A 22,332-nucleotide genomic window follows, 5' to 3' on the forward strand; every position below is an offset into this window, starting at 1 on the left:
TATGTGCAGACCACTGTTCTAAGCGCTGGGGTAGATACAGGGTAATCAGGTTGTCCCACGCGAGACTCACAGTTAATCCCCATTTTACAGATGAGGGAACTGAGGCCCAGAGAAGTTAAGTGACTTGCCCACCATCACATAGCTGACAAGTGGCAGAGCCGCGATTCGAACCCATGAACTCTGACTCCCAAGCCCGGGCTCTTTCCACTGAGCCACACTGCAGAGCACTGTACTAAACACTGGAAGAGTAAACCTATCTCCTCATGGTCTTGGCTTAGTGGTAAAGATATTAGTGTTTAGAATAATTTTTCATGTACTACATACTCTTTCTCCTCTCCACACTTTTTTCCCCCCAGTAAATGGTATTTATTGTGCACTTACTGTGTGCAGAGCATTGTACGAAGGACTTGGGGAAGTACATTGCAACAGAGTTCTTAGATGCAATCCTTGCCCACAGTGTGCTTACAGTCTACAGGGGAAGACAGTCATTAGAGCAGATTAGGGATAAGGAAAATAGTGGCATACAGTAATGATTACATAAATGTTGTGGGACTGGGGTGAGTATTTAAGTGCTTAATGGGTAGACAGCCACGTGCACAGTTGACACAGAGAGGAGGGCAGATAGGGGAAATAAAAAGCTTAATCTTGGAAGATCTCTTAAAGAATGTGATTTTTAAGAGGATTTCAAAGATGGCAAAAGTGGTGGACTGCCAGATGTGAAGGAGGAGGGAGTTCCAGGCCTGAGGGAGGGTGTAGGTAAGAGGTTAGTGATAGGATAGATGAGCTTGAGGTTGGCATTAGCGGAGCTGTGTGTATTGGGTTTATAGTAGGAAATCAGCGAGGTCGGGTAGGAGAGAGATGATTGAGTGCCTTAAAGCTGGTGCTAAGGAGTTTCTGTTGGATACAGAGGTGGATGGGAAAACATTGGAGATTTATGAGAAGTAAGGAGAGATGGACTGAATTTTTTTTCAGAAAAATAATCTGGGCAGCAGAATGAAGTAGGGACTGGAGAGGGGAGAGACAAGAAGCAAGAAGGTCAGCAAATCATCTGTGAAGCCTTGGCAGACAATGAGTTCTCCAAGGGAAGGAGATGTAGATGAATAATGGAAGGCAATCCAGAATTAAACCTAGAGGGATTCCCGTAGTTAGGAGGTGGAAGGCAGAGGAGGAGCCAGCAGAAGAGATGGCAAAGGATCAGCCACGGAAGAGGGAAACCAAGTGAGGAGAGTGACGGTGAAGCTAAGGTTAGATAATGTTTTCAGGAGAAGGGGGTAGTCCACAGTGTCTAAGGCAGCTAAGTGGTTGAACAGAATTAGGATGGAGTAGCAGCCATTGACCCCTCACAGGATTGCACCTGGAGAGTTTCCAGTACTCTACCAGTATCAGATATGGGAGGGAGAATCAAGCAGAGGCCTACTCATTCCATTCCTAGTTTGGGCAGTGGCTAGGGAGTGGAACGCAATCTGTTACAAGTCAAAACTCACCCCTTTTGGGCAGCAGCAGCATGGGAAAGAGTTGAGGGTGGATACTTGAGTTTACTGTGTGGAATGGTAGACCACTTCCATATTTTTACCAAGAAAACTCTATAGATACACAAGAAAGATTACAGATGGAGAGCATGGCGTTCTGGGAAAGATGTGTCTATGGTGTCACTATGGGTCGGAAATGACTTGAAGACATAAGACAAGAGGCCATTGGATTTGGCAAGAAAGAGATCATTGATGAGGTTAAAGAGGGCCATTTCTGTGGAGTAGATTGTGATTGGTTGATGAGAGAATTGGAGGAGAGAAAATGGAGGTAGTGATTATAGACAACTCACTCAAAAAATTTAGAGAGGAATGGTAGCAGAGAGATGGGATGCTAACTGAAGGGTGCTGGGGGATTAGGGGAGGATTTTTTTAGGATAGAAGATACATGGGCATGCTTGAAAGCGTTGAGGAAGATCGTGGTTAGGGAGGGGAGAAGGGAGGAGATGATTGTTTTGATAGTAACACGTATTATTTCAGTCTTACCCCATAAATACTAATTTCTGACTCATTTAATCTAGCCTTACAGGTAGGGTTAGAACTATCTTTGGGTCTGCTGAAATGTTCCTTGGTATATAAAACACAGGCTTGCCTTTCCCACATTTATATGTGCCACTACCTCCCCTTGCTAGCCACATATTTTTGTCTGCCTGCAAATATGCTCAGAGTTCCCCTTCAGACCCTTATTTGCATGAAAATCTAATAAAAAAGGAGAGGTGGTGCCTATTTAAATTTAGGATTGCTGTCTTGTTTCCTTTAGACTGTGAGCTTGTGCTAATTTTCTGATCCCGCAAATCTCACATGACATTATGTGAAATTATGTGACATTATGTGATGTGATGATTAATCATTCATCTCCCCACCTCTTTCCCTTGCTTCTGTGTCACCTATCTAATTGAGTCCTCCGCTCCAGAATGCTTAGTTATTCGCCTCGTCCTCTTTCTCCACAATCCTATGTACACATCTTTTACACTATTGCTGTCTCCTACCTGTAATTCATTTTAATATCCACCTCTCCCATTAGTTTGTAAACTCCTGGAGGACAGGAAGCCTACATACTACCTCTGTGGACCCTCCCAAACAGTACAGAAGCCTGCATGAACTAAAAGCTCAATAAATACTGTTGATGAATTGATTCAAGTGACAGGGGATCTACAGAGACCACTTTGTCTTTGACAATTTCTATTGACTTGAGCAATGGAGATTTCCTTAAATCTTTTAGAATATGCCTTGGGTCCTTTAATTATTTTTCACAGGTCAATGCTGCTCTCAGTTGCCTGCCTAGGAAATTCTGAGGAGTTTGTTGAGACAGTTGTTTGAAAGTACTTGGTGAAGAATACGTCCCTTGCAGATCTCTTCCTTCCCCTAAAACCAAATGAATTAGCTTTGTTTAGCTTGCCATATGCCCCAAAATAACATCTGAAATGAAGGGACTTCAATCCCTGACTACCTAATGTATATACACTATCTGAGTCTGTCATAAGTAATGCTTCGGAGATTTGGACTGAAACAACACACGTTATGCTGTTGTAGCCGGAAGGGGAAAACATCAGCTCATCAGAGAGGGCTTTGCAAGCCCAGGGTACAAATTAACAGATTAACAGTGTGTTGTGGAAATGAAGCCTGCTGGGAGCTTTGAATTGTGCTCTGGGGGGATGCCAGTCGATGCTAGCATAAGGTATAACTTGAGTTGGAAGGACATTCATCAGTGCAGAAGTAAATGCCCAAGGACAGGATAAATGTTTTCCTGCCCAAGTAATAGGAACAGTGGACTTTGGCAATATGCTGCCATAGATATTGAGAGACTCCCTTAAGAAAAGTCAGACTAGAAGGTGAACATAGCCAGAAAAACACTGGCACCCTGGTGCGGGCTAATACTTTCTGTGTGTCAGCAAGGAGTCTGATCATTTGAGATGCTATTTATTGGTGCCAATCTTGGAACTGAAACACACTGCTTTCAGACTGCCCCCACACTGTTGTCTACACTGGGTCTCCTTGACGGTCGGTTGCAGGGGGGAATTGGTTCCCTAAACCAAACTGAGTCACCTGTGATTCACCTCCCTGAAATAAGTGGGTGCCCTTCATGAAGGAAAGCCATTTCAGAGGAAATTTGAGGAAATGTTTTCATTTAAGCCTTTTTAACTGAGGTAGGTCTTTCCAATGATTTAGTTCTGAACTGAGAATTGGGTTATACATTCTTATGGGGGTTTGCTAAACTGATTAGGAAAATAAGCAAGTTCTTTATCACTTTGTATCTTAATGAAAACAGTTGGGAAAAACAGACTTACCCTGCTGGGCTGTGAACCCAAATACAACAGCTGGGTAGGAGTGTGAAAACCAAGCCCGAAAAGGACTATTAATAGAAAAATGAGTTGGATCAGTCTAGTTCTATTTTATTCTTCATTCCTCCTCCCTGCACCCCCCATCCTACCACCCATCTCTCTTACCTTGAGTGAAGTGCAGAAAGTAAAACCAGTGCAACTCCAAAGGTCAGTGAAATATTTATTGTTCTTCTAAGTTCAGTAAACCAGTATGGTGGCAGAAATGCAGGTAAGTACAATTTTATTTGATTTATCTGATGGTACTCTTAAAAAGCCACAGTTAATCATTTGGGATGTTTAAACTGTATCTTTTAATTAAAGTTTACATAGATGGTTATTTCACTCAATCATTCCTAGCAGGATTCTCTCATGTGTATGTGTTTGGTCATTCGATCTTCTAAAACCCTGTCCAAGGGACCCACCTGCTTCCCCACAGGGCAGAGTGGGAATCCCTACAGGCTAGAAGAAACATGGTTCCACCATCAACAGTGAGGCATCACCAAAGTCCACTTGGAAGTTGTTTTTTTCTTTATCCTGAAGATGAGTTAACCTTATTTGCTTTTCATATTGGAAAGAGATTTGAAGAATTACTGAATGTTACTGTAATCTTCTTGCTGCTTACAGTGCTCTTGGAGAGAATGTGATTGTCCTATTACTTCAATGCCATGATCTGACTCATATAATAATTATAGGTATCAACTGGCCAAGGACTAATCTGGGTATCAAAACACACTGCTTTGAGACATCCCCTATATTGCAGTATACATTTTGTCTCCTTTAGTCAGTCAGTCGTTAGTATTTATTGAGCACTTACTGTGTGCAGAACACTGTACCAAGCACTGGGAGAGTACAATATAACAGATTCCCTGCCCACAATGAGCTTACAGTCGAGAGGGTTTAAGGTTGGGCCAAGATCAGTTCCCTAAACCACACCAAGTCACTTGTGATTCACCTCCCTCAAGTAGGGACAGTTCCCTCACAAGGGCTCATGATCTCAGAGGAACGAGTGAGCCAGAATTTTATCTTCTTTTTACAGAGGAGGAAACTAAGGCACAGAGCAATTCAGTGCCTTGCCCAAGGTCACATAGCAGGTAGTAAGTGGTGGAGCCAGGGTAAGAACCCAGGAACTGTGACTTCCCATCTGGTGCTCTTTTCACCAGACTGTGGTGCCACCCATATTCTTGAGAGGCTGAAATAATGAGGCCCAAAGTTGTGTTCATTAGGTAGAATTTTGGAAATGGAAGCAATTGAGGCCAATGGGCACCTTTCCTTCCATTAGTAGAATTTGAGGTAGAGGAAGAATGATAGGAGGGCTACAGGTCTAAAATGTCCGACTGGCTATATTTTGAGTTGTTCCTCATTCTTGTCATTGGTCTCTTGAACACATACTCACTGCAGAAAAATTGTTGATGTTAACCAATCTCAGATCTTTTTGTTGCTTTCTGAGATACTTTAGAGTCCTTCTATGTCTCTCACTTCATCAGAGTACAAAATCACTTAGGAGAATTCTGGGAGAATTCTGTAGATGTCTTTGCTCAGGGGTAGAATCTGTCTTGTGTGGTCCAGAGAGGCACAAAATTTGTTTCATCTTCTCTCTAGCTCTAATGAATAGTACACCACAGAGCATCTTATAAGGGAAGAGAAGGATCCCCATGACCTTTCCATCTGTGTGGTTGCTGGGCAGCAGACAGTAGTGAGAGCCCAATGTGTTCCCTTCTCCAGACCTAAAAACTAGGTCTAATGCCACTTAATGACTAATGACACTTAAGAGTTTGAAGTACTCTCAGGATCAGCCTATCCATAATTCTTAATGGGCTTTATTTTGTGTCTGATTGGCCTTGAATTGTAATGGGGTATATTTGCGGTGACAAGAGACATACTTTTCTTAGATGTTCCTTTATTCTCTTGGAAAATAGATTCTACAACCCGAGTGGTTCAAGATATTCTTAGAAACACAGAAGACTCATGCCAGACCTTGAAGTAGCCACTTTGCTAGGAATCCCCAGATTTCTAACTGAAGTTCTTTCATGTAGTCTAGTGTTGCCTGAGGTTCAAAATGTAAAGGATCTTGACCTGCCCTTTTAATGTTCCATTTTTAAAAGTTCACGGGAATTCCTACAAGCTCGTGACCTGGAGGAAGCATTAGAATCATAAGGCATACAGGGATTTTGCCAGGTTATCTAATCCAAGAATCCCATTCCACCACAGATTGCTCTGTGTCCTCTTCTTAGTGAATGAGATTATCCTGAATAGCACCCCAGGCGGTTAGATTCTAGGAGCACGTAATCACAGAATAAGGTCAGACTGAAGACATATTGGGCTGTGTCTAGAAATTGATGTGGGAGCATAATACCCCAGACTGTTTTTGGCAGGTGCTAAAGTCAGTCTCCTAGAGAGCAGGTAGTTTAGGTTTGAACCAGTAATATAGGAATTCTGGCCAATCTCCTAAACTTTCCTCAAACGATCACCCTCAACGGTATTTATTGAACACATACTAAGTGCAGATCATCATACCAAATACTTGGGAGAGCACATACAACAGATTTGGTAGACACATTCCCTGCCCAAAGCAAGCCTACAGTCTAGATGGGGAGACAGACATTAATATAAAGAAAATCGCTACACTGAGACCAGAGGGTGGAAATAGGGTCTCCCTGCTTTGATACAAAATTCCTTTTTCTATCAGAGAGAACTGCTTATCCTCCAAAGCTCAGGAAGGGCTGCAGTGCTGCAGCAGCAGTTTTTTAAATCCAAGACAGCAATAAAAGTTTCAGCAGTGTTGTGGTTAAAACTGCACTAATGCAGAAATGTCCTTACTACATCTCCCAGTTTATGCTAATCATTCTGCTTCTTATCTTGTCCCAACTCATAAAAATTAAGTAATGTGCAAAAATTGCCTCAGGAACAGCTGCCACCTTATAGGAAATAATATAAATAGATTGTGCTTTCAACCGTTCTGCTTCTATAGCCAATAGTTTCCACATTCCTCTTTCCCTTGTTCTTTATTTCTGAGACATTTGCATGCAAGGAAAAAAAAAAAAGGCCACTTGTTTCTTCTGGTTTCATTTGCTCTTTCAGCATTTTATTTGTCTGGGGTTATCCCCTTCTGCCAGTGATATCATAATCAGCTGCTCTAGAGGTGACGGTGATGTCAATGCAGCCTGAACCCAACTGGAGAATTAGCCATCAAAACTAATGAATCTCAGGCCCTATCAAGCTCAGATGCCATAAACTAAACATGTCCAAGGTTGGGGTGAGAGAAAAAAAGGTAAAGGAACAGTGGGCTGTTTTGAACTGTAAAGACATTCCCTGAAAATCTGTGTTTCTTTGCTTTATTTCACCTTTTACTCTATTTCCCTGGCTTTAAGTAACTTCACTTCTTCATTTTTGGGAGAATTGATTAGGCTCTTTACATGAAACTTAAATTTGTTTATTCAGTCATTCATTAATTCAGTGGTATTTATGGAGTGCTTACTGCATACAGAGCACTGTACTAAGCACTTGGAAAGTAAAGAGGAAAAGTCTTCATGAAAACTCTTTGGAGTTGGGTTTCAAATCACCCCATGGAAGTTTTGAGCATCTAATGAACACAGAGCTGTGAATTAAGGGCTTGGGAGAGAGTGGCAGAAGAATTAAAAAAAAAACACAAAACTGTTCCCTGCCCTCAAGAAGCTTACAGCCTAATCAGAAAGGTTTAAAAACCAGAGCCTCGGTATAAATACTGGAGTAGTTTCCATAAGTCATCCATTTAGAGCATTTTAGCTTTCAAGTGAAAAATACCTTCTCTTTCAAATTGCTATAATGGGCAGTTTTGGTCCATCCATGGCAGGATCAGACTTCCAGCGGCCTGCACTGAAAGAAAATGAAATGTCCTTAGTCTCAGAAAAAGTCTTAGGAGATTGCTTTCCCCCGGCCCTCTGGGGAGAATTGATTTATTGTCCCTAGCATAAACTCTGGTTACTCAAATCCCAGTGTATCATAACTTGGACTTTGGTGGGCTATTTTCTACCTCTTTCTGATGCCTAAGGATGAGGCATTCCTTCTGTAGACTACATTTGTTTTTATTCTAAAAATACTTTTATATTTCATCTAATATTTTTTCATCTGATAATGACAGATTAATTAAATGAGTATGTACATTACAGATGGAAGCATATTCCTGTTTTCTGGGGAGGAGGGGAGGGCTGATTCTTGTCTGTTCCAGTTCATTTTCATACCTTGCCTCTTACCTGTTTGTCTTTGTTCCATCCCTCTTCATCTGAAACTTGTGATTCTTTCAAGTCAATGGCTTCCTGGCCTCCTCTGCCTTCTTCTCAGGCACACTATTTTTCAGTCTAGTACTTCTCCAAGCCCAGAGACCCCAGCCAGAGCCTCTTTTTTCCTCCCCTCCTGGACTTCTCTCTCTCCCTGGCTTCCTCCCATGGGACTAAGGGCTGACTCTTGTCCCAGTTTCCCATCCTCTTATTTTCCCATTCTGGGATCCTGTAGTTCATCCTGACTCTGTGCTTCGACCATATCCTAGAGTACTGCTTTCCTCCCCTCTGTGAGGCCCTATTTCTTCTAGAAGTCCAAGGCTTAGGTGTGTGTGAAAACCAGGAAACACTTAACTGACTGGATTTTGTTTGGAAAATTACAGTACAAGTTATTTATGTGTTCTGTGAGAACCTAAAAAAGTCTCCCCCGCCCCCTCCCCCAACCTTTCCCATGCTGAATAGCTCAGCTGGGCTGGTCCTAATTGTTTTTATATGTTTCCACCAATAATCACCACTCATGATTCTTCCTGGTTCCTCCATCTGATCTAGAGGGAAGGGTTAACCCTATTTCAGCTAATGCAGCAGTTGCCATCTCTTGCTTTATGCCAGGACTAGAAATGAAGTTTTCATCAGTGAGGCAGTAACACCAACCCATTGCCTTTATTTACTTTTTCTCTGATGTCTAGCCCCCGAAAGCACCATTATAGCAGATCAGTGCACATTCAGGGTTGTCTGAAACAATCTGGGCTCGACAGTCTTATGATGTGAAATTTTCTTTCACCACCCACCCATTGCCAACCCATTCACCATTTCAGTTTTAGTTTGTTGGCAGGAGCAATATGGGTGTGGGTGTGTGAATGGCTGGAGCCTCTTAGCAAAGGGAGTATTAAGTGCAAAGGTCACCCACTCTGCTCCCGAACCATCTGGCTCTTCCGCCAATGCATTTAAATCTTGCCTTTATCACTCTCTGTCAGTCTACTTCCCCTCATCCTTTCCTGGCTCCATAGACTTCTCCAAACCTCATATGTTTATGCCCTGTTTGTGTGCCCTGATCTGAATAGACCAGACATACAGCTCTGCCACTGTGAGTTATATCTGATCTGAAGCAGTCCATCTATTGGCCTCTTGCCATTTTTGGTTCTTAATATTCCTTTACGGGTGAAGAGCCGACATGATGGAATTTACAAAATGAATACCCTTTTTAAAAAAAGGTTATTTAAATGTCTGTGTGTCAAGCACTGTTCTAAGTGCTTGGGTAGATCCAACTTTATCAGGTTGGACAGAGTCCCTGTACTACATGTGGCCCACAGTTTAAGTTAGAGGGAGGGAAATTGAATCCTCATTTTACAGATGAGGTAACTGAATCTCAGAGAAGTAAAATGATTTGCCCAAGGTCACTCAGCAAGCAATTAGCAGAACCAGAATTAGAACCCAGGTCTTCTGACTCCCAGGCCCCTCCCTACTCTTTCCACTAGGCCAACCTCATGGGTGCAGAACATGTCTACCAACTCAGGTATATTGTGCTCTCCCAAAGCACTTAGTACAGCTGTGTGACTTTAGGCAAGTCACTTAACTTCTCTGTGCCTCAGTTATCTCATCTGTAAAATGGGGAATAAGACTGTGAGCCCCATGTGGGACAGCCTGATCACCTTGTATCCCCCCAGTGCTTAGAACAGTGCTTTGCACTTAGTAAGTGCTTAATATATGCCATTATTATTATTACTCTGCACATAGTATGTGCTCAATAAATGCAATTGATCGATTGTTAAAATATATGTATGTTAGATCAGTCATTGATTATCTTGTATCTACTCCAGTGCTTAGTACAGTGTCTGGCACATAGTAAGTGCTTAACAAGTAGCATTAAAAATGGTCATTTCAGTGAGATTTTCACAATAGGCTATACTTGATGGCTTTTCACCTGTTCTTGAGTCTCATGTGATTTTACTAATACACTTGGAGAAGGTTTACACCTCAGGTTCAAAATAATGCATTTAAATGAGCTTCATCTTACCCAATTTTTGAGGTAATCAGACTGTTTTCATTAGGCAAGTTCCTTTGCTAAGGTTGGTGATAGTTTCGGGAAAGAGAATTAAGTGGGACAGGCACAGAGCCAAACACTTTCTCTTCAGAAGCATTGTGAACAGAGTCATTGTTTAAAATGAATCTCTATGCTATTTTGGGTGGATCACCAGCCAACCCCCAAATTTCACAGTTGAAGAGAACTTGGGGGTGATTTCAGCACTTGGCGAGGTTGCTCTGGTTTTCAGAGCTCTCTTCCGATTCACTCTGTGGGTTTGCTGAGGCCAAATCAGCGTGGAATGCAGTTATGAGGGAGGGGTAAATGATCTGAATAGACTTGGGAAGTATCAGAAGAATTTGATGATTTCCACTTTGAAAAACTTGGTTAGAGCAAGAATTTTGTGTCCTCCCCACCCCTCCTCCCCCTACCGCAATAAATCATCTTTGAATCTCTGAGAGATACTGTGCGGTGATGCAACTAATAGTAAGTAAGCAAAATGTTGCTCCCTGCAGCCGGGTCTCCTGTAGAAGGAAATGATGGTGGAAATATCTGTGACATTGGTTTCCCTCATTTGAGTCCAGTTCCTTCAGCACCTTTAGTCTTCTATTGCATTCCATGGTGGTTTGGGACATTCTCTTGTTGAGATGGTTGCCTGGGAGCCAGATCCTAACTTTCACACCTGCCACCATCCTCAGGCAAAGGACCCGAGACCCTTTATGCTGGACAGAAACTCAATGACAACGAGTGGCACACGGTCCGGGTTGTGCGGAGAGGGAAGAGTCTGAAGCTGACCGTGGATGACGACGTGGCTGAGGGTGAGTGTGATGCAATTTTTCTTTTTTTTTATCCTCACCCAATACTACTGCTGGAGTTTGGTCTCTGTTCCTTAGCCATTGCCTAGGATTCCGATACAACCTTCAAATGCCTCTTTCCCCAAATGTAGCTGTTGTTATAGAGAGTATAACTGCTAGATAAGATCACTTAGGTGTGCAAAAGGTGGAGATCTGGGCCGGGAGTAGAAGTATTTATTGAGTACCAATTTGGTGCAGTGCACTGTACTGGGCTCCAGTCAAGTTCAAAATAACCAAATGACAACATGGCTTAGTGGAAAGAGCACAGACCTGGGAGTCAGAGGACCTGAGTTCTTCTCCCCTCTGAGTTCTACACTTGTCTTCTGTGTGCCCTTGGCCAAGTTACTTCTGCATTTTGTCAGTTACCTCCCCTGTTAAATGGCAATTAAATCCTACTCCCTCCTACCTAGACTGTGAGCCCCATGTGGGACGGAGCCTGCGTCCAACCCAATTACCTTGTATGCATGGCCTTATGGATAGAGCACAGGTCTGGGACCCAGAAAGTCAGTGGTTCTAATCCTGGTTCTGCCACTTGTCTGACCTTGGCAAGTCATTTCACTTCTCTGGGCCTCAGTTACCTCATTAGTAAAATGGGGATTGAGACTGTGAGCCCCATGAGGGATAGGGCCTGTGTCCACCCCAATTAGATTGTATCTACCTCAGAGCTTAGCACAGTGCCTGGAACATAGTAAGTGCTTAACAAATACTAAAATTATTATTATTATTACCTACTTCAATTCCCTCACCTAGCTGTGGTTGCAGAGATAATAACTTGGCACATAAAAAGTGCTCAACAACTACCATTAGAGAAAAGAAGCTTCCATTCTAATGGGGAAGGCAAAACATAAAAATATTTAAAACACTTCCCAAACAAATATATTTTTTAAATGCTAGAGATAACTGAAGGAATAATCGGTGGGCTCTGGTTGCTAGGAAATGAATTGGGGAAAGCTTGTTGGAGGAGGTGGGATTCTAGGGAGGGATTTGAATGACTGTAGAGCTGTGGTCTGACTGATGTTGGGACAGAGGGAGTTCCAAGCTGGGGGAGCAAAGAGGAATCCTTAGCTGGGGAGAGTGAGTTACAGCATGTGACAGGGAAAACAGGGAATTGTTGTTCATCAAACCACAACACCAGATGGAGGAGGCATTTGCTGAAGATGGAAGCGTTTGAAATTTATTTATAATTTATTATTTCAAAAAGTTGTTCAGGCTGAAAATAACACAAAGTTCAAGGAGAACTGATTTCCAGATGAGTGATCCTTAATGCGTCACTTGAAGGAAGCTGTGGATATAGAGGGAATCAAAGGGAATGTGAAGTTTGGAACTGCTAGATTTGTATTTATTGTTATGGTATTTGTTATTCACATACTATGTGTTAAAAGATACAAGTAAATCAAGTTGGACAGAGTCCCTGTCCCACATGCGGCTCACAGTAAGAGGAACAACTGTGCGTGTTAAAAGGTATATCCATATCCATGAAGATGGATGTTAGGGAAGGTAGCTATTATAGTTTTTCTAAATACTTTGGTGCCATTGTCAGAGTAGAATATTTACCTGGATGGACCTTTGGTGAGTCTAAGGGTGGCATAGCTGAAGTTAGTTTTGGATGTGTGATTGTACATATGGAAACAGTAATGTCATGTGCAGGAGAAATTCTATGTCAGTGAGAGACTGGGCAATGTGACCTTTCTCTCAGACCCTTTTCCAGCACTGGGAGGGGGGTAGTCACTGGATTGGGGGTTCAGGCTGTCCTGGGACCACCTATTAAGTCCTACCCTGGGCTATCAACCTGCTGGGGTCTGAGTTTCATGGCTTCTTACCTTGGACTCTTGGGACAATTCTGGTGGGATAAGGGCATCTCAGAGGCATTTGGGTGAAACTGTTCTCTCTTGGTCCCTCTTCCTAACAACCCATTAAGAAACCACAAATTGGAAGTCATTCTGTCCTGCCCTCTCCCTCCAGAACTACTTTCCCCACAGTAGATTACCCAGAACCCTCCTAGGGTTGCCCAGTCCCCAGAGTGGGCCCTAAGGTTCCCTGTAAATTGGGGTTCAAAATCATCTCAACGCTCAGACCACAGTGCACCATGATGGTTGCTTGGCACATAGTAAGCGCTTAATAATAATAATAGTATTTGTTAAGGGCTTACTATGTGCAAAGCACTGTTCTAAGCACTGGGAGGGGGGATACAAAGTGATGAAGTTGTCCCAGAGGGGCTCACAGTCTTATTCCCCACTTTACAGATGAGGGAACTGAGGCACAGAGAAGTAAAGTGACTTGCCCAAAGTCACACAGCTAAGTGGCGGAGGCGGGATTAGAACCCATGACCTCTGACTCCTAAGCCCACCCGCTTTCCACTGAGCCACGCTGCTTCTTTGAACAAATACCATCTTAACAAATGCCATCATTATCATTATTATTATTATTTGGTGATTCCAAGTTGCCTCGTTCTTTTCCATGAATTCCTTCCCTGCAGAGTTGTACTGCTGGCCACTGGGTGGCAGACGCATCTCGTCTCACCCCGTAAAGGGAAGACAGGAGTACTGACTTAAACATCTGTACTCTGTAAACCATTCTCGTAAATAGGAAACCGCAGACTCTTATACCGACATTACTGTTCTGAGTATTCCCCACCTCACTATTCCTTCCAGAAACAGAGAAATAAAGGTAATTTTTAATTAGACTTTCAGTTAGACCTAATAATTAAAAATCCGTGCCAAACCACGCAATGCCCATGTCAGAGAGTAATTGGGTGTTTGAAGTTAATAAAGCTCTTTCATCTGTGGCCTACTCAGAGCTTACCCCCAACCGGGCTGCTGAAGGGAGAAACCGAGCGAGAACAAAAATAAGGTCTGAAGAAGAAAAGAGCCATTTTGTTGGGAATTGCTCTCAAATTATTTTTTTAATATGTTAAGGTTTTAGAGCATGTTTTAATTATAGTCCACTTTCATAAAGTTAAGCAATGAAAACAATGCCAAAATCCCAAGAATATTAAAGAGTGGTGGGTTCTTTCACTAATCCCCGTTAGGAGCCAGGATTCTGCTCTCCCAGGACCTTTGGCAAGATTTCAGAAATAAAGTCCGGGATACCGGAGGGAGCCCCTATTCCCACAAGGATATGGTGGAATACTTCAGTCCTTTGCCCAGCATCAAAGGAAATTAATCATAATAGAAATGCTGCTTTTAAAAGTGATTCACTCACTATTAAGCCTTCAATTTAAGCTGATTTATAAATTCATCAAGACTCGAGTTAGGGGATGCCTCTTGTGGACAGTGGCTTTTTGGAGGGCTTGGAGACAGGGAGTAGATGTGGTTTGGCAAAGCTGATCAAGGAAGCTTTGCAGACAGATGGGAAGGGAGGGACAAGAGCTATTTGGGAGACTCCCAGCAGCCCCTGCTTCTTTCTGGGAAGTACTCGAATGGCACCATTCCTTGGGTGTCTGCTTCCAAACCCCTAACCAATCTCAGATTCTGAGACCCTTGGGAGACAAGGACGGTCTCTGTAACTCACCCATGTATTTCTTTCCCAGACCTCTTATCAGCTTTCCGGAAACACCATCTAACCTTGGTTTCACTGATACTGCCCTCCCTTGGCTTTTCTTCTACCTCTAGAGCTTCTCCGTTTTGGTATCTTTCACCAGCTTTTCCTCTGCCGCCCACTCCCAGGCTCCCTCGAGGCTTAGTTCTGGGTCCCCTTCTGTTCTCCATTTATACCCATTGCCGCGAGAACTCATCCACTCCCATTGCTTCAACTGTCATCCCTATGTGGATGGCTCCCAAATCTACCGCTCTCTTCTTTTCAGTCTTGGATGTCCTCTTGCCTTCAGCACATCTCTACTTGGATGCCAAAACCCCAAATTTGATATATCCAAACAGAACTCTTCATCTTCTACACTCAAACCCTCTTCTCCCCCAGACTCACCCATCACTTTCCCAATCCCACTGGCCTGGAACTTTAGCATTATTCTGGACTCAAATCACTTCAATCTAGATATTCAGTTACACAGAATCCTGTTGGTTATATTGTTGGAGGAGCAAAGTATGTGGACTTGGTTGTAGAGGGAGTTGAGTTGGATTAGGTAGGAGGGAGAGAGCTGTTTGGGTAATTTAAAGATGATGCTAAGGAGTTTCCATTTGAGAAAGAGGTGGATGGGCAACTCTCGGAGGTATTTGAGAACTGTGGAGACATGCACAGAATGATTTTAATTTAGGCAGCAGATAGTATAGACAGGATGGGGGAGAGAAGTACAGTGTCTGGCACACAGTAAGTGCTTAACCAATATCATTATTATTATTATTATTGCTGGAGGCAGGGAGGTCAGCAAGGAGGCTGATGGAGTAGCTGAGGTTCAATTAAATACATTTTTCCATTATGATAGTAGTTTGGATAGGAAGGGTTGGAATTTAGAGATGTTGTGAAATTAGAACTAATAGGATTTGGTGACAGACTGAATATGCGGGTTCAGTGACAGATGAATCAAGAGATGGGCTTGTGAGATGGATGATGATGTTGTCCACAGTGATGGAGAAGTCATGAGGAGGGCAGGGTTTGGGTGGAAAGATGAATAGTTTTGTTCTGGACATATTAAGTTTGAGGTGTCAGTGGGACATTCAAGTAGAGGTATCCTGAGGACAAGGGGAAATGTGAGACAGCTGAGGAGGAAAGAGGTTGGGTTTGGAATCATGGATTTATGTGCATAACCCTTCTACCCTGTGGGGTCCACCATTACCCACACCTGCAATTTATTTAAATGTCTGTCTCCCCTGCTATATGAACTGTATTGTGTCTACCTAGCGGCGTGGCTCAGTGGAAAGAGTCCGGGCTTTGGAGCCAGAGGTCATGGGTTCGAATCCCAGCTCCACCACTTGTCAGCTGTGTGACTGTGGGCAAGTCACTTCACTTCTCTGTGCCTCAGTTACCTCATCTGTAAAATGGGGATGAAGACTGTGAGCCCCACGTGGGACAACCTGATTCCCTTGTGTCTACCCCAGCGCTTAGAACAGTGCTCTGCACATAGTAAGCGCTTAACAAATACCAACATTATTATTACTCTCTCAGTAATAATTGTGATATTTGTAAACCATGTACTATGTGCCAAACACTGTACTAAGTGCTGGAATACATATAAGATAGACACACAAGATGCCATTTGCAACCCACATTGGGCTCACAGTCTAAGAACAAGGGAGAACAGGTACTGAATCTCCATTTTACAGATGAGGAAACTGAAGCAGAGAGAAGTTACATCACCTACCCAAGGTCAGATAGCAGACAGAGGACTGTGCTCTTTCCATTAGGCCATGCTGATTCTCAAGCACTTAGTACAGCCCTCTACATGCAGTAAGTGCTCAGTAAGTACCCCTGATTGATCACTTTGTGCATATAACTGGCAGTAGTAGCAGTAGCAGCAGCTTTTACTCAGCACCCACTTCATTCATTCATTCAATCAAATTTATTGAGCACTTACTTTGTGCAGAGCACTGTACTAAGCACTTGGAAAGTACAGTTTGGCAACAGATGGAAACAATCCCTTCCTAACAACGGGCTCACAGTCTAGAAGGGGGAGACAGACAACAATGCAAAACAAGTAGACTGGCATCAAAACCATCAAAATAGATAAAAAGAATTATAGATATATATACATCATTAATAAAATAAATGAAATAATAAATATGTTCAAATATACACAACTGCTGTGTGGTGGAAAGGGGGTAGAGCAGGGAGAGGGAGTAGGGGCTATGGGGAGGGGAGGAGGAACAGAGGAAAAAGGGGGCTCAGTCTGGGAAGGCTGCCTGGAGGAGGTGACCTTTCAGTAGGGCTTTGAAGAGGGGAAGAGAGCTAGTTTGGAGGATGTGAGGAGGGAGGGCATTCCAGGCCAGGGGTCTACGGTGGGACAGGCGAGAACGAGGCACCGTGACGAGGTTAGCAGCAGAGGAGTGGAGGATATGGGCTGGGCTGTAGAAGGAGAGAAGGGAGATGAGATAGGGGGCAACGTGATGGAGGGCTTTGAAGCCAATATTGAGGAGTTGGTGTGGTGTGATATGGTGCACTGTACTAAATGCTTGGGAAGTACCTCGTCTGTAAAATGGGGATTAATATTATGAGCCCTTTGTAGGACATGGACTGTGTCCAATCTGATTAGCTTGTATCTACTTCAGCACTTAGTACACATTAGGAAGCAGTTGAAAAATACCATTTTAAAAGATGAGTAAGTCCAAAATTACAAAGTGATTTGTTCCTTGTCCACAAGGTACTAAATTAATATTATTACTACTACTGAAAAAGTGAATCCTGTTTTTCACACCCTTCACCCTGTTTTGGCTCCCATAATTTTAGACCTCCCCTCTTTACCCATTTGTCCCCTTTATGAATAATCTCTCCAAATTTAACGCTTTTCTTATTATTTATATCTCCTCAACTTCAACAATCCGGAAGTCATCCTCTTCTCTCTCTTTGTGTAGAGCAAGATTAATTTGTCTTTTATTACCATATCTCACTAGTTCAAATCCATCATGCCTCTTAAAGGAGATGTGGATTTTTAGAGAGATATGAAGGTGGGGAGAATGTTGACCTGTCATATATGGAGAGGGAGGGAGTTATAGGCCCATGGGAGAATGTAGACAAGCGTTCAGCAGCTACATAGATGAGATTGAGATGCAGAAAGTAGGTTGGTGTTAGAAGAGTGGAGTGCGTAAATTGGATTATAGTAGATCAATGAGGGAAGAGGGAGCAAGTGGATTGAGTGCCTTAAAGCCGATGGAAAGGAATTTCTGTTTGATACAGAGGTGGGTGGGCAACTATTGGAGGTTTCTAAGGAGTGGAGGGATATGGGATGAAGAGCTTTTAGAAAAATGATCAGGGCAGTAGAGTATGGACTAGAGGAGGGAGAAACGGAAGGCAGGGTGGTCAGCAAGGAGGTTAATGCAGTAAACAAGTTGGGAAATAATTGGTGCTTGGATGGAGAGGAAAAGGCAGATTTTAGCTGTATTGTGAAGGTAGAACCAACAGAATATTGTGATAGTTTGAATGTGTGGATTGAATGAGAGATTTGAGGATGATGCCAAGGTTATAGGCTTGTGAGACAGGGAAAAGGTGATGCTGCCTACAGTAATGATAATAATAATGTTGGTATTTGTTAAGTGCTTACTATGTGCCGAGCACTGTTCTAAGCGCTGGGGTAGACACAGGGGAATCAGGTTTGTCCCACGTGGGCTCACAGTCTTAATCCCCATTTACAGATGAGGTAACTGAGGCACCGAGAAGTTAAGTGACTTGCCCAAAGTCACACAGCTGACAAGTGGTTAGAGCCGGGATTCGAACCCATGAACCTCTGACTCCAAAGCCCGTGCTCTTTCCAGTGAGCCACGCTGCTTCTCTAAGTGATAAGAAAGTTTTGGGGAGCCCAGTATTTGGGTGGGAAGATGAGTTTTGATCATTGCTAAGTTGGAGGGTTGTCAGCAGTGCCTCCAAGTTGAGATGTCCTGAAGGCAGGAGGAAATGTGAGACTGCAAAGAAGAGAATGTTTGTGTCTATACAATCCTTCTAAAAAACCACCAAGGCATGGAAATGTAATTGCTTCTTGTCTTTATTTAATACCATTCAGTGAGCTCTTCTCCCCATTCCTTCTCTCTGTTCTTAACTAATCCCTTATCGATAGCAGAAGTGATCTGCATGGCCTAGGGAAAAGACACAGGCCTAGAAGGCTGAAAATCTGAGTTCTAATCCCGGATCCACTACTTGCCTATTTGTGATCTTGAACAATCACTTAATTGCTCTGAACTTCACTTTCATCTTCTGTAAATGGGATTCAAAACCTGTTCTCTTTCCATTTAGACTGTGAGCTCATGTGAGCGGAAACTGTTTCCAACTAAATTATCCATTACCCTCCCCAGTGCTAGTACAATGCTTGGCACATAGTAAGGCCTTAACAAATACAATTATTAATACTAGTATAAGTCTTTCAGCAGTAAATCATTGGAACAAGAACCACATTTCTTTTACAAGGAAACCAAAGGCCATAGAAAGAAGAGATGTAGTATGTAATATTTGTGTCTAATCAATTTTAAACTGATTAGTTTTAAACCGAGAACATTAGAGGTTGATAAGTTGAAGGTGAGGCATTTTAGAGAAGGTGAGGAAAATGGTATCAGGGAGTTGGGGTTAATTCATTGGTCTCCATTTTCATATCACACGAGGCCACTGTGGTATTTATTGAGTGCTTTTCTATGTGCAAAGTAACTGTACTAAGCACTTGGGAGAGTTTTGCTCTATAAACTCAAAAGTGATTCTTATTTTGAGCAATTAGGAATCCAAGTTATTTCATTCTAATTCCCTGAAAAGTACCTTAAAAAATAAAAGAGATTTTGCTCAACTGAAAGCTCCCAAGAAATCATATTGCTCAAAGATGACTGATTCATCTATACATGGATTTTTATCCTATTGCAAACTAATTTTTTTTCAAGATATAGCTAAACCATCATAAATTTCTTATTATGGACTTCAGCCTACCTTACTGAGCAACAAATTACTATTCATTATCCCCAAAATACCAAGCCCCAGACTTGATAAATGCCCATGGAATAGGTAGGCTTGCCCACAGGCGATACTCTGGTTTGGCTCTGATTTGGCAAAACAGTGGCCTAGTCAAATTTGATTTGGGGCTTCATTTTCTAGGATGAGCTATCTCAGTGTGTAAACCAGTTTATTTGCAGATGATCAGTGCTTTTCTGGAATTTAGAAGCCTTGGTCTACAAATCCCATTTATCCGTTTGTTCCTGGAGGAAAAACTAAAGAGATTTTTTTGCTGCTGGAGGAAGAACTAACGAGATTTCTACCAAAATTTTTGTGGAATCAGGTGTTCTTGTCCCTATACAAAAGATGGCTAAGAGTTTGAGGGGCAGAAACTTCAGAGTGTGTGAGTCCTGAGTTACCTTGGATGCCTATTGCAGCTTCCTAATGCATCAGTCCAATGATATTTATTGAGCTTTCTGTTTTCATGCTTTTCTGCCTTTCTGCTATGGGGTATATAATGAAAGGGCTCTGCAAGTAGGGTGTTGGATAAGCAAAGATAACAATTGAAGTGTAGGATCAGATCCATAATCCCTAGGTCAACCGCTTCTACTGTACACAGTGCCGAGATTTTGGGTCTGAGTGGCAAATGGTTTGGTAAGTAGCCACTTCCCCTTTCTAGTTTTCACCCACACCCATAAATTGAACGGAGTTCAGGCAGTCCTTGGAACACACCACCATCATTTCTGAGAACTGCCATCTTAAGTCAAAGTGTAGAAAGCTGGAACCAGCAACAACAGTGTAATAAATGGGGCGGACTGATTCCTGACTCAAGGTCAGATCCTCTATTTTACCAAAATTACTCAGAATTGTGTATTCAATGAATTATAGATGAGCAATGTAGTTGCATTAATATATTTATATTTGAGTCATAGAGGGATTCACACTGCCCTAGCCAACTTTTACTTCATTGGAAGTAAAATGGATGTGTTTTTATTTCCCCTGTTGATTCTACTGGTGGTCATAGAACCCTCTTCTTCCATTCCCTGGCTGCCTCCCACTCTACTATCTCCTCCCCACACAGTACATGAAGGCTTTCATCCATCATTTTGGAATTAGTTTCCATTTCACCTCAGTTCCCATGTGCCTGTGCTGCCAGAGTTAGGGCCATGGAGAGAATTAGTGTTGTCAAAACCAGTGTGAAATAAAGCTGAAGGAGGGTATGAACTTTGGATAATAAAAATGTTTGTGATATTTGTTGAACACTTACTCTGTAACAAGCACTGAACTAAACAGTGGAGTAGATGCAAGATAATCAGGTTGGACAGTCTAGTAGGAGTGAGTATAGATATCAAATCCCCATTTTACCCATGAGGAAACTGGCACAGAGAAGATGAATATTGTTACCCAAAGTTATACAGCAGGCAAGTAGTAGAGCCAGGATCAATTAGTTATCAATTATGGTATTTATTAAATACTTGCTATGTGCCAAGCAAGAGATAAGTGATTTGTCCATGGTCACACAACAGCCAAGTGGTAGGACTGGATTGGAACCCAGGTCCTCTGACTCCCATGCCCGCTAGGTCACACTAAAACCTAAATCCCAGTCTCATTCTGTTAGCCACAATCCCACATATTTTCAGTTGAGAAACAGTGTAAGTTAGTGTGAAGGGCATGAAATGTGGAATCAGGAGACCTGGGTTCTAATTCTGGCTCCTCTAGTTGCCTTCTGTGTGACCTTGGGAAAGGCACTTGACTTGGCTCTCAGCTTCAGTTTCTCCATCCGTAGAAATAGGATTGAATATCTTGTCTCCCCTTAGACTTTGAATCTCATGTGGCACAGGAACTGTTCCTTATCTGATCATATCATATCTACCTCAGTGTTGAACACAATGCTTGACCTAGAATAAGCTCTTAACAGTGATCATTACTATTATAGTTATTATGGGATGCCACTAGATTCTGAAGGGTTCAACTTTTCCCCCTTTACTTTGTTCCTTTTCTTTTTGTTCCCACCAGGTACAATGGTAGGCGACCCACACCCGTTTGGAGTTCCACAACATTGAGACATGGCATCATGACAGAGAAGCGTTACATCTCAGTTATCCCATCCAGTTCATCGGCCACTTACAGAGCCTCATGTTCAATGGACTGCTCTACATCGACTTGTGCAAAATGGTGATATCGATACTGTGAGCTGAAGGCCCGCTTGGCCTGCGCCACATCATTGCCGACCCTGTCACCTTCAAGACCAAGAGCAGCTACCTGAGCCTGGCCACTCTGCAGGCCTACACCTCCATGCACCTCTTCTTCCAGTTCAAGACCACCTCAGCTGACGGCTTCATCCTCTTTAACAGTGGGATGGCAATGACTTTATTGCTTGTCGAACTTGTCAAGGGGTATGTGCTTGGATAGAGGGGGAACCACTTGGCTTTCTCCTCACCCTAAAACAGAAAATGTTGACCGAATCCTGAATTTAAAGGAACATCTCGTGGTCAAGTGCTCCTTGGACTAAAAAGTTGGAGGTGGGAGGTGGAGGGATTTTTTTAGTTTGATTTTTGGCATTTCCACTGACTCAGTTTTGGATGTTGGATGACATATGTATTTCTAAATAATAAATATAAGAGGTCACAGCCAGCAATTGGCCATCCCCCAATTTTTTTTTTAATGGTACCTGTTAAGCATTTACTACTTGCCAGACACTACACTAAGGACTGGATAAAGAGAAGATAATCAGGTTGGACACAGTCCATGTTTGGAAATATTGGAAAGGGAAGAGTGAGCGCTTAGCCCCAAGGAGCCACTAATTCTTTGGCTTTGTTTTCCCCTCCTCCTTCCCACTATCTCCAG

The 22,332-nt window shown here is 42.7% G+C and overlaps 1 protein-coding gene and 1 non-coding gene across 2 annotated transcripts in view; both read left to right on the plus strand.

Annotated features, from left to right (window-relative positions):
- Positions 1 to 22,332, plus strand: part of NRXN3 (neurexin 3) — a 1,784,727-nt gene that overhangs the window by 798,560 nt on the left and 963,835 nt on the right. The window contains 5 exon segments of the mRNA XM_029059196.2: positions 10,819 to 10,938; positions 21,502 to 21,518; positions 21,520 to 21,552; positions 21,554 to 21,593; positions 21,596 to 21,881. Coding sequence (XP_028915029.1) covers positions 10,819 to 10,938; positions 21,502 to 21,518; positions 21,520 to 21,552; positions 21,554 to 21,593; positions 21,596 to 21,881 — 496 coding nt within the window.
- On the plus strand, positions 1,337 to 1,474 carry LOC114817023. Its single transcript, XR_003764863.1, has one exon. It is a non-coding gene; the product is annotated as a small nucleolar RNA SNORA7 (small nucleolar RNA).

The sequence above is a fragment of the Ornithorhynchus anatinus genome, chromosome 1 (genome assembly GCF_004115215.2).
Source record: "Ornithorhynchus anatinus isolate Pmale09 chromosome 1, mOrnAna1.pri.v4, whole genome shotgun sequence".
NCBI classification, from domain to species: domain Eukaryota; kingdom Metazoa; phylum Chordata; class Mammalia; order Monotremata; family Ornithorhynchidae; genus Ornithorhynchus; species Ornithorhynchus anatinus.